At 37.0% G+C, this 12,475-nt stretch overlaps 1 protein-coding gene across 5 annotated transcripts in view; it reads right to left on the reverse strand.

Moving 5' to 3' along the window:
• Positions 1–12,475, reverse strand: part of LOC149168262 (vacuolar cation/proton exchanger 3-like) — a 373,424-nt gene that overhangs the window by 51,543 nt on the left and 309,406 nt on the right. Inside the window, exons 12-13 of one of the 5 annotated variants that reach the window (XR_016259740.1) lie at positions 4,630–4,732; positions 4,317–4,407 (exon numbers count right to left, since the gene is read on the reverse strand). The exons of 1 other annotated variant lie outside the window; for it this stretch is intronic. Coding sequence is in view for 3 of the 4 variants with exons in the window: in XM_089428180.1 (XP_089284306.1) it covers positions 4,494–4,507; positions 4,630–4,732 (117 nt within the window). In the remaining variant the exon portion in view is untranslated. Of the gene's footprint in view, positions 1–4,316; positions 4,508–4,629; positions 4,733–12,475 lie in introns of those variants that run through there. 3 more of the 5 variants (XM_089428182.1, XM_089428180.1, XM_089428181.1) reach the window with 3 other exon arrangements.

Here is a 12,475-nt window from a genome sequence, read left to right on the forward strand (position 1 = left end):
TCATCAAAGCCAAATAGGCCAACACAATCCCGATAATACTGTATCTCGCGAATGGTTTTGCTACAAAGCTGATCAGGTACCATCCTATGAATATAGGAATGGAGCCCTTCCATCACCTCGCCATCAAAATCAAAGCCGCATTTGTATGAAAATGCGGGGTTGAGGAAGAGTGTTGCTACATGAATGGGTCAATGAAGCATCCCTGTCCACCGACTATGAATCACATCCCATAACATCATATGCCTATCAAGGCCAGCAGAACGCTTGTCTGCATATAAGAACGAATGGCCTCCTTGGCCCTATCCATGGCCTCATACAAATAAGCCATTGCAGGCTTCTCCCCATCTACCAATCTGAGAACCTTTACTATAGGTTCACTAACTGAGCATGCTTCTTCTACTCCACGCCAAAACGTCTCAGAGTACACCATTTTTGCAATGGCTTTCCTGTCCTGTCTCCTGCTGTATCTACAATTACGCCAGTCATCAGACACAAACATTTGCTTCAACTCGAACTGACATCGAAGCAAAGACTGAAGAGTAATAAAGTTTGTGGCAAAACGTGTGATCGCAGGACGCCGCAACTCCTTGTTTCTAGTGAACTTCCTCATGAGGCTAAGAACAAAAGCATGGTTATAAATAAACTTCGGGACGCTCCTAGCCATATCAACCGCCTCCTTGATGAAGGAGAGTTTCCCCATATCCTCAAGCAACAAATCAAAACAATGTGTTGCACACGGAGTCCAGAACAATGTGCGATGCCTCTCCATAAGCATCTTGTCGGCAGACACATAATTAGCTGCATTGTCTGTTATGACTTGCACCACATTCTGCACACCAATCTCTCGAATGAACCCATCTAACAACTCACATATCGTTGTTGCATCTTTGATATGTTCTGATGCATCCACCGATTTAATAAACATGGTACCTTTAGGACAATGTACCAAGAAATTTAGAAGGGTCCTACCCTTCCTATCTGTCCAACCATCAGACATCACTGTGCATCCAGTAACTTCCCATGTTTTTTTCAACTCCGCCAATCTAGAGTTGATGTCCCATGTCTCTTCCTACTTTTCTGCTTGAAGAATTGGGCCCCGCAACTCCTCATATGTAGCACTTTTGTACCCTGGGCCCACAACAGCAATAGCATCACACATTGGCTACCAAAATGGATTGGTTTTGGTGATGTTGAGAGGTAAGTCGCTCCAGAAAAGACACCTCCCCATGACCTCTATCTACTTCTTGCTTCTCCCTTTTTTCAACACGCGATTTTTTGCCAGGTTGTGATCCATGTCCTGTTCGTGGAACAAAAAATGATGGCCTCGCACTAGCAGTAGCAGGTGATGATGTGCTAGCTATGGAGCCCCTCCCACTACCCTCAACATCAAAATCAGGAGAAGATATCCCCAAAGATCTACCTACACGTTCAACCTTGTTTCTTTCTGTCTCTTCCTTCTTTCTGTCTTTTTCATCAATTGCCTCAAGAGCCTTTTGTATAAGCTCCGGACTAGAAACTGCACAAATCCCAACATCATGTCCGGTGAGTCTAGCCAGATGGTATTTCAGTCATGTAACCCCTCCTGTCATCTTGGTCCCACACAATTTGCATGTAAGATATGCCCGATTTGTCCCACCATCAGGGTCCCCATACTTCGAAAATGGGTCCAAGGCTTTTGGCATATTTGAATTTTGTAGTGAGTTAACTCAAACCTAGGGCACCAAAAAAAAAAATGGAATTAATAACTTAATAAGTAATAACCACATCATTTTACAAAATAATTTTTTTGCTATATTATTTGCAATGTGAATTCAATGAAAAACCATAAATGACAATAAGAGGGTGTATTTGAAAGTTTAAAAAAAAATGGAGTTTGCTCTCCAAATATGAAAAAAAGTTAAAACCCTTTCATTTGCTCATGGGCATGAAAATCATAGCAAATGAAAAAAAAACAAGCAAAATGATTGTAGGCAAAGTTGCAAACAGGCAAGCAAGAATAATCCTAAAACTATCAAAAAATTCATTAAGATAGGGGTTTATTTGAACATACCTGTTAATGGAAGAAATGAAATTGTCTCACTGTTCTTCAAGCTTAGATCAACAAAATCTTCGTTGTTGGTGGCGATAATAGCTATTCAACACTCAAACCCTCCTTGGCAACAAGCACATAGCTCTCCCCTTCCTTCTCCAGCAATCAGAAATGAAAATGATTGAAAAAAAAAAATGGACTTTTATAGCCGCGGCGGCAATTTTTACTGTCTCCCGGCGATATTTTAAGTCGTAGCACGATATTTCCCCGAGATATCGCCGATATTTCGGAAATATCGCGATATTTTCAGGGAGACAAAATATTGCGATATTTTCTCGACGATATTTCGTCTCCCCAGAAATATTGCGATATTTCCGAAAATCGGCGATATCTCGGTGATATTATATACACTAGTTCCAATGCACCCTAGCCCTTCATAGACCAACGTTCACCAGCAGGTTGGCTCTCTTTGGACCTACACTGATCACTTGCAAGTTGCCCCTCACTGGGGGTGCGTTGAATCTAGAAATTTGGGAAAAACAAAAAGAATCCCCAAGCTCCCTCTTCCAAAAGCTTCCAGGAGTTGTTATAACTATTTACCTTGAATGAAAGTCTCAAATCCTATCCTAAACTACCTTGAGTTTTCATCCCTTATCCTTTGAGCTCATCCTCCCATCAAGAGAGGGTCTCAAGCCTAGATTGGTAAATGGATAAGAACTCTCAACTTACCATCCTCTTCTATATATTTGTGACCATCCACAAGCTAAGGGTTGGGTTTTTGGAGATTGATTGACAAGTCAACTTGAAGGAGCTCTTCTACAAGATCATATATTTGGTTGTAGCTCACTCCATTTCTATTAATACAAAGAGTTCTTTGTTCTCCTATATATGATGTTATGATTTCATATATTTCGATGCCATGTTGATCCATTGAATAAAGCAATTAGATGATGCTACATAGAAGTCGTAGATCATTGGCTTGTGTTGTTTAATTGTGCACATTCTAATTATAGTGATCGAAGCTAGGATTGGAGCATACAAGCCAAGAGCTTCTTTGTCTTTTTGTTGTTCTAGGCTAGGCCACCCAATCTAGGGAAGATACTTTTGTCCACAGTCGTAGATTCCGTATAAAATACACCTCACAAACCGATGGAAACGGTTCTTGACCTTTCCCAATCTCCAATTCATCCTCTCACAAATGGCACTTTGACAAATCCTTTGATGACACCTTGACTTGTAGACCCATTCTTCCCTGCTCAAAACCCTTCACTTCCTATTCACCCTAGTGGCTTTAATTATGACAACTCTATAATCCAACCTTGACTACACACAACTCGCTTTAAAATTTTAGTGGTGGCATATCAATCATTGGACTATCAAATCCTATAACAATTCTAACTCTTTCACTAGACTTTTCTATTGTAGCAACTGATTTTAAATCACTATTCCATACCATCAATGGCTCAACAATGTGACACTTGGACCTACGAATAGATTGCAATTGAAACACCTTTATTTGCGTGGCACAAGGCAACTCCTTAAATCTTATTCAATTGGTCCCTCATTCTGATAATATAGCTCACAACTACAAGGCAGTGGCAAATTTCCTTCTCACAATTGTCGTCAAGGTAACTCCAATTTGGACTTGCTCTACAAGACATGGTTCACACTGCACAGAATTCGTGTCTTCCCTTTCTATGTCAACAGTTCTTCTCACTGCCTATAATTTATCTTTCAACTAGCAATTATTTTGTCCAATTTGTGTGATAGCAGTCCCTTGGTACCTTCTCTGGTCACTGCAATCCCTTAGCTCCTTCACCCACTTCTTTGGCTTCTCCTTAACATGGCTCTAATATCAATGTGGATTTTATACACATGGGCATGGACAAGAATACACATGAATGAGAAAGACTGGATTGATTCATTCATTAGACGATGAAATGTCTCATTACATAGTAAGAGAGGAATATGTTATGTCACTACCAAATACCTAATTATAACCACTTCATAAATAACTACATTAAATGCCTTATTATTACTTCACTCTATTAGTGAACATTTATTATTCATCTAAGTCCTGAGTTTTAAATATGACCATTATCTACAAAATGTTGTCTCGACACAAAAACAATTCCAATTAATTTATATTTCTTTCACCTGTTAATTTACACAATGGGAATCATCTCAATATTGTAGGATTGGGAGCTAGATGTCATTCTATGCCCATTAGCTCTTCCAAACATACCATGTCAAAACATCTAACCATGGTAAAAGAATATATTCTGACCATCTGAAAATGCTAGATTCGAGTGTCCTCAAAAGAGATAATTTCTGAATAAATACAGCCAAATCAAAAAGTCGTGATGTTGTTGAGCAATCTGCTGCAGCATGTTGGCAATTCAGCATGAATCCAATCAATAAGGGAAGTAAGTCACTTGACATCTATCCAATAGGCTGGTTCTAATCATTGTCTGCACACTAAATAATCAGTAGTAAAAATCGCTGATATAATGTGCTAAGAATGGAGTCTAAGCACCCAACACATACACTCCAGAAAATCTAAGAAAAAACACTTTCAAGGTCAAATATTAAATACTGACCGTGTTCAGTGCGTTCAGGATCAACATGTACAAAGAAGCTTGCAGCAACTATCATGTAGCATAAAATAAGCATTAACCCTTTGAAATAGTTTGATGTACCTTCCTGAAACACAAAGGGACATCTCATTAATTCTTAGTCTACCAAATACAACACATTTCCATGAAATTCAACCATAACCCTACTCAAGTACAATCTACACTTTCAAAATGTCAAGGGACACCACTTGAGATTTCTGCTAGATAATTATCGAAATAGGATTCAGTCTACTAAATACAACACATTTCCATGAAATTCAACCATAACCCTACTCAAATACTATCTACACTCTCAAAATGTCAAGGGATACCACTTGAAATTTCTGCTAGTCAATTATCAAAAAGGTATGGCAAAATGAAATAATCCCAAAAGATGGATTTTGATACACAAACAAAAGTGTCATCCATCAATAAACTAACATTAATCTACACATTGACTAAAAGCTATCCCAGACCATTTCTGGCAACTCGCACTTCCAAACAGAATATCACGGCCTCCACTAGAAAATTAAACTCTACTAGCAAAATAAATTCCCTCCTGCAAATCAACTTTCTCTAGGAATTCCGTTCTTCCTCCAGCAACTCGGCCTCTTCAGTGAATTCACACCATTGCTGGGAAGCTCGGCCTATGCAGATAAAATCGATCACCCTCTAACACTGAAGGACTGGGAATCACTGTGAAGAAATCTGTCTCCGGAAACTCAATCTTCATTCACTGCTGATCTCAACTGTTGTTGTCCTCATGCTATTACTGTGTCATTGCTCTCACTGCAAATCTACTTATTCAAATATCTTCTCCAAATGCCCATCAATTTCTTCTTACAATCTCTCATTGTGCAATCAACGACCATGATCTAATCTCAATCAATGGCTAAGAGCATCTTGACCCCATCAAATGACTTTTCTAGAAGTCATTAGAGAAAAATCAATTTGTCTTGATTAATCCCCGATTAATTAACCAATTTTCATAAGTTATACTTACGAAAATATTTAAACTGGCTAATTCATTGTAATTAAGCCATTTTTCCTTAGAGACTTTTTCTGGGCATTGGAGATAATTATTCCATCTGTGTATCTAGTTACTTGACGAGCTAATTTTGGCCGTTGATCTTATCATAGAAAAGTTATAAATTGAGCCTAAGGGTTGAAGCAAAGACACAACAACAGCACAAGGTTGAGAGCAATATCTTAATGAGCGTGTGCTGGTTCCAAAAAAGTGCAGAGGGGCTGGAGATCCAGATCTGCATGAGAGAGTAGATCTACTGGATCAGATCTAGAGTACTGTAATCTGCATTTTCTCAGTTAGGCCATTATTTCAAAATGGGAGCCCAACTTCATTCTGAGTTTTATTAATGATGAACTAATTTGTTGGGCAGAAATCTGTTAGTGATCATGTGATTCAGATTGTAATTTGCTTCTGCTAAATATTTGTAGTTGTATGTTTATTCAGTAATTCGTTGCTTGGAATTAAATACCTGGTGCTAGGGATGCGGAAAATCTAACAAGATGACCCACAAAATGAGAATAACGAGATCAATAGCCACAAGGATCAGTCATTTGAAATGTTGCATTTCCTTTTTTCTTCACATGGAGGCTTTGCTTGTAATTTTGTTGCTAAAAATACAATATTCAAATCACCAAAAATCCAAATAGAAACCCATCATACAAAGCACATGCTTTGAGTTACTGCAATATTCCCCTTCAGAAATACCTTAGGAGCTCCATAAATTTTCTGAATTTTGCCTTGGATATCAGTGTGTTGTTTTGTCAAACAGTTTGTAGGTTATTTGCTGTAGGTGCATCTTTCGTACATTTAATTCAAAAATAACACACAAAGCCAGTATAAACAGCCCAAAAGAGTTCACAACGGCAGTATGAGAGTAATTCTTTAGCTCAGAAATACACAGCTCAATAACACATATATCCATCACACTTGAAATCTGATGATGCATTATCATTTCTTTCACAAAGTAAAATGGATTACAGGGCTCAGAGAATATAGGGAACCTGATATTTAATTACAGAACATATATCAGATTTGAGGTCTCTTTTAGGTAGGTAGCTCCTACACACACCCTTTCTACAGAAGTCTGTACCCTTGGCTCTGATGTACAACTCAGCCCAGCATATGAGATTCAAGCTGCTATTAAGCTACAAATTTGAGGAAGGAATCATTCAGCACTTAAGTGAATCAATCACACTTCCAGCCAATTCAAACTCAATCTTCAGAAAATATTACATCACTAATGGAGCCCTTGCTGATGAGAAAACCTCTGAGAATATGGCATTCGACCTCTACTATGGAAGAGGTTAGACCCCTGGAAATGTGACAGAATTTGGTGAAAATTGTCAGCCTCCTTTAAGACCAAACCCGATCCCCTGTTAGGTGATCCAAACTCTGCCCAAGAAGACAACACTCAGGTGTACCATCTGTCCTTCCTTCGAGCAATAAATTATAGTCTGGCTGTGTGAATAGACTGGGCAGGTTTGACCTTGTTCTTAGAACTCTGAGTGATGGTTTTGGCCTTTTAATGGTCCCACGAACTCTTCAGAAAAATTAGTAAACAGGCCCCAATGATTGAAGGATTTCGACCCACTTCATCCCTGATCCGAGATAGGACTATGCCAGATCCTTCTTTCACCATGGTTATTGCCTTTTATATACGTATATAGTCTAAGTATTGTGGCTAGCTTGAGTTATATATAAGTCAGGTAAAGGCCTGTTCTTTTCTGTTCCTTTCCTTTCCTTCCCTTCTGTCCAACCACCTCCTTCCTCCCTTCCTATAAGGGCACAGACACCAAAGCAAGACAAAAGAAAGACATTGCTCCAAAGGATGCGTAAGCAGGCTCGACCATAAGCCCCCCCACTACAAACCAATTTGACCTCCTTATTTTGGCCAGCTCGACCTCTGCAATAGGATGGGAATTCGACCTCTTGTTCTTGGTACCAATCACTACACTTCGATCTAAGGAAAAGGAGAGCTCCAACAAGATAAAATCAGCCTCTTCCTTGGCAGCTTTATCTGAAGAAGGGATAATTTTGGGACACCTTCCCTCAGCTTCAGATTTGGGGAATTCGTTCTTCCCTTAGACAAAGTCGACCTTGAGGAAATATGATTCTCAAATCCCTGCAATCAGCCAAGGTGCAAAAAGAATGCCTGCAAATGTCACAATTAGATCTTCAAATGAATTCTTGACACAACCCAACTAGGGTGGCAGTGATTGTCCACTGAAGATGGAGAAATACTAGCAAGGGTGGCAAGGGAGATCCACCGAAACCAGTGAAAGGATTTCACTTCAAACCCTCAATCTAAAACTCGCTTGAGTTTTTCTTCAATAAAAATGAGAAATGATCAGATAGAATAATTTGCAAATGATCTCCCAACCTCCTTTTATAAGTTCTCCCCAAGCTTCTAGATCCATTTTTAATATTATTTTATTGGTGGGGGCCACTTTCCACTAAGTGACATTTTGCCACCGTATGTATTGAGGTGGCTCATGTTATTGCTATGGTTGCTCAATGTCATCACCGGAAATTTAGGGAAGCCATTGAGATTGAAAAAAAGGCCAAGCAATCTCAATAGAGATGACGGCTGGAAAATTAGCAGTTGCTGGATCCCTGCCCCCTCTTCCTAGCCGTTTCCCCCTGCTCCCGCTCCTTATGTGTTCTTCCCCCTCGTTTTCTGGATCGGCGGTATTTCCTTTTTTATTGTCCCTTTGATTTTTATGTTGTAATTTTTATGTTCGCCTGTTCTCTTTCACTTCTTCTCGATTAATATTAAGAACATTATTGTTTGTCTAAGAAATAAAAATCATTTTATAAAAATTTTCTTTACCTAAGTTTTGATGAAGGATTTTTTAAGATGAGAACTATTTTTAAATTTTAATTAACTAACCAATTTAAAACAAACTTCTTTCTTTCTCCTCATTGGTTTAGTTAATTTGGGGAAATTTGCCACTTATCCTTGGTCCATTATTCAACTACCTTAATAAGTTATCCTTTAATGAATTATTCTTATTATATTTTATTAATATATTTAATTAGATAGTTTTAAGTTTAAGGCTTAAGTTTATATTTATTTTAATAGCTTTACTAATAAGATCGATTAATAGGTTTAAATTAGTTATTATGGTACTAACTTACAATTAAATATTTAATTATATATAGATTTAATATTAACCCTTCTTATTAAATATAATTAAAACTAACTTACAATTAATTAACTAAATATTTAATTATATATTTTAATATAATATTAAATATTTAATTATATAACTCGTATATAAATTTAATATCAACCCCTTTGATTCATATTAATTAAATACGTTACCTTATTTATATAGATATTAAACTAACTTTCAATTAACTATTTAATTATATATAAATTTAATATTAGCCCCTTTTAATTTAATATAATTAAAACTAACTTTTAGTGTACTAATGATTTAATTATATAACTTATATATAAATTTAATATTAGTACTTTTGATTCATAGCGATTAAATACATTACCTAATTTATATATGATATTAAACTAACTTTCAATTAACTAACTAAATATTCATTTATATAACTTGAATATAAGTCCTTTTAGTAACTAATTGATTCCTATTAATTAAGTATATACATTACTTTATTTAAATATGGTAATAGGCATATAACTGACTTACTAACTATTTAACCAATTATGTTTTCATGTCCCTATCCCTTGGTCCATTGCGGTTAGCTGTTTCCCAGTCAAATATAGTCGTTAGCTAGTCTAGTTGCCCAGTTCAATATAATCGTTGCCTGGTCAAATATAGCCGTTGGATGTTCTGCTCTATCTATTTAACATGCAGCTAAGATCTGATTCTTCAACTTGTCCTGACGATGAACCACACTCGTTGGTTCGAAACACGTCGACAAATGCATTTGAATGTGATTTACGCCTAAAAATCTTCTCAAAATAACTTGATATGGATCACAGAAGCCTAAATTCAACAAAATACTACTTGCCGGCATTTTCTCATAAAATAATATTTTCCGCCAAAATATTTGCCTCCCTTTTTCTATTAAAATAATAGTTTCCCCCTTTTTATTAATATCATCAAAATTGCACAAAATCTTTAGTAACTTCTACACTCACAAAATCGGGGATATTACAATTACAAACTTGCAACTTGTACAACGGATTTAAATTTAGTGCAATATAAATATGATGGAAGGGAGAAAATATCATATTGTCCAATCATCAATGACCATGATTGTCAAAAATGAAAATATATGGACAAAATATCCTTCAAATCTTCCTAGATAATCCTTGAAATCTCCCAAAAACGTCTCCGAAATTTGTTCAGAAAGTCCTTGAAATCTGCCTACAACATCTTGGGGACAGGGAACAGGTCCTCTAGTCCCCAATGAAGTCCCCATCAATTTGGGAATGTTTCCTAAAGGGTCCATATGTCCCAAACTGCAGGAACAAGATTTTTAGGCTGAGGAGGGCCCCCGTGCAACATAGTAACCAAGGTTACTTGGGAACAGGAGTGAAAACGAGGAGCGGGAGTGGGAGCAACATTTTCAGAAGCTCCAGGTTCGAGAGCAAATCAGGGAGCGAATTTTTATATAATATATATTTTTTTATATTTTGATGCATATAAAAGCATGTAGAAAGATGAATTAGATATAAAAAGCATAAAAACATAGATTGAACCATATAACATCAACCATCTAGAAGTTACAATCTTTATCAACCACGTCCACAAGTTAGTAAGATACAACATATTGAGTCTCCTGATTCATCAATCTTAAGTTTTTAGCTTTCAAAATTCAATATATAACATTTATCATCATTGATCACCAAAGTTGTACATGTAAGCTAAGTGTAACCATTACAACAAAGAATATCTAACATGAAATGAAATGTTATAAAATGAAATGATGCAATGTTCCAAACGAGAAAAAATTGGAACAAGCTCAAATTTTTAACACAGAAAAACTCCAGATACAAATTTGATTCATAAACAGAAGATTGCCATGTAAAAATAAACAAATAGAGCACTGCAATATCACAACACAATGAATAAGAAATCTCTCAGCTTTATTATATTCTAGATCACTGGATTCGTCCAAAAGCCCACTCGAATCGCGAATCCAGCGAATCTGACACGATTCGCTACGGATTCGTGTCCAAAGTTTATGACACGTCGTGTCCCTTTATGACACGTCGTGTCCTAGAACGTGTCACGATTTTGCTGAGCGTGTCGTGATTTTGAAGAACGTGTCCTGTTTCCAAACGAGTTTCCAAGACTCGTTTCCAGCGCAGGTTAGAAGGGTTATATGGGAAGATAATGATTGGAATACACATTGAACCTGTAATGGTTGAAGATTGCGTTAGAAGGGAACCAAAAAAGTATACAAGTTGATCAGTGATGTGTAAAGCAGTAGTCAAAGCTTTTCCTTTAATAGGGAGATAATTGTTTTGGAAAACTAGTGGAACAGATAGAATCGAAGAAGATCCTTAGATGGGGACACTAGCATTTACAAGCTCTGAGAAGAGCTGAAATTTCTTTTGGTAGGTAAGGAAATAAACTATTTACCAAGAGAAACTAATCCTGAATCAACTTCAGTTTGGAATCAAGGTTTGAAGTCACAAGATCAATTGTTAATCCAAGGAGATAGGAGTGGAAACTACAAATGATATCTTTAAAACCTCAAAAACAATACTATAAGACTGAGTACAAAGGCAGATGAAATTATTTGGTCTAAAAACAAGGCCTCTAGGGCATATGATCCAAATCTAGGTTGTGAAGCGTCAATGAATGAAAGAATGAAAGAAGCATCATATGATCCAATAAGGACCTAACATGGAATAACTGCAAAAGGAGGGCCTAGCAAGGTCCGTGTTGGTGCATCTTGTGCAAAAGCGAGGATGTATCAATGGAACATTTGTTTGTGCATTGCCCATTCACAAAGGAAGTATAACTTTATAAGAGCAAGCTTCAAACTTAGTGGATGGTGAAAGAAGCATCATATGATCCAATAAGTCCTAACATGGGATAACTGCAAAAGGGGGACCTGGCAAGGTCCATGTTGGTGCATCTTGTGCAAAAGGGAGGATTTACCAATGGGACATTTGTTTGTGCACTGCTCATTCACAAAGTATGAGGGCAAGCTTCAAACTTAATGGATGGCTGGGAGGATGTACCAATGGAAAATTTCTTTGTGCAATGCTCATTCACAAAGGAAGTATTAGAGCAAGCTTCAAACTTAGTGGATGGTGATTATAAGTGGGACGGGAATTCTCTGCAGGAATGTTGGCAGAAATGGCATAAGGATAGGGTTGTTACTAGTTAGAAGTCACATGTCTTTGCCTTGTATGGTGATATGGGAAATCTAGCTTACCATAAATGAAAAGACTTTTCACAACCCCCTAAATAGGTCTGTCACCAGATTAGATATGCGTACAGAGGGATATCACATCTATTGAAGGGGAAAGAGAGATAACTCTAAAGGCTTGGAAATAGACAAATCAGTAGCCTGGGGTTATTTTGACATGTTTAATCAGGGTAATACCAGAAAGTGTGGCGCTGGAGGTCTATTATATTTGTAAAAGATAATTGTGAGATCAATTTCAAAGCAGCAGTAGGAGAGGATTCTAACAATAAAGCGTAATTATGTGCCCTTTGTTTGATGTTGACTTATGAATTATGAATCATGATTTAAATTTTTAATAGATTTATTATTTATGTGACCAGTACCACTGACATTTATTTGAATTTTGTATGTACTATGCATGCTAATAGCTATAGATGAAGATCTATGTTTGAAATC

This window comes from Pinus tabuliformis, chromosome 4_2, assembly GCF_031772625.1.
Source record: "Pinus tabuliformis cultivar Carrire ecotype Pingquan chromosome 4_2, CPIR1, whole genome shotgun sequence".
NCBI classification, from domain to species: Eukaryota; Viridiplantae; Streptophyta; class Pinopsida; order Pinales; family Pinaceae; genus Pinus; species Pinus tabuliformis.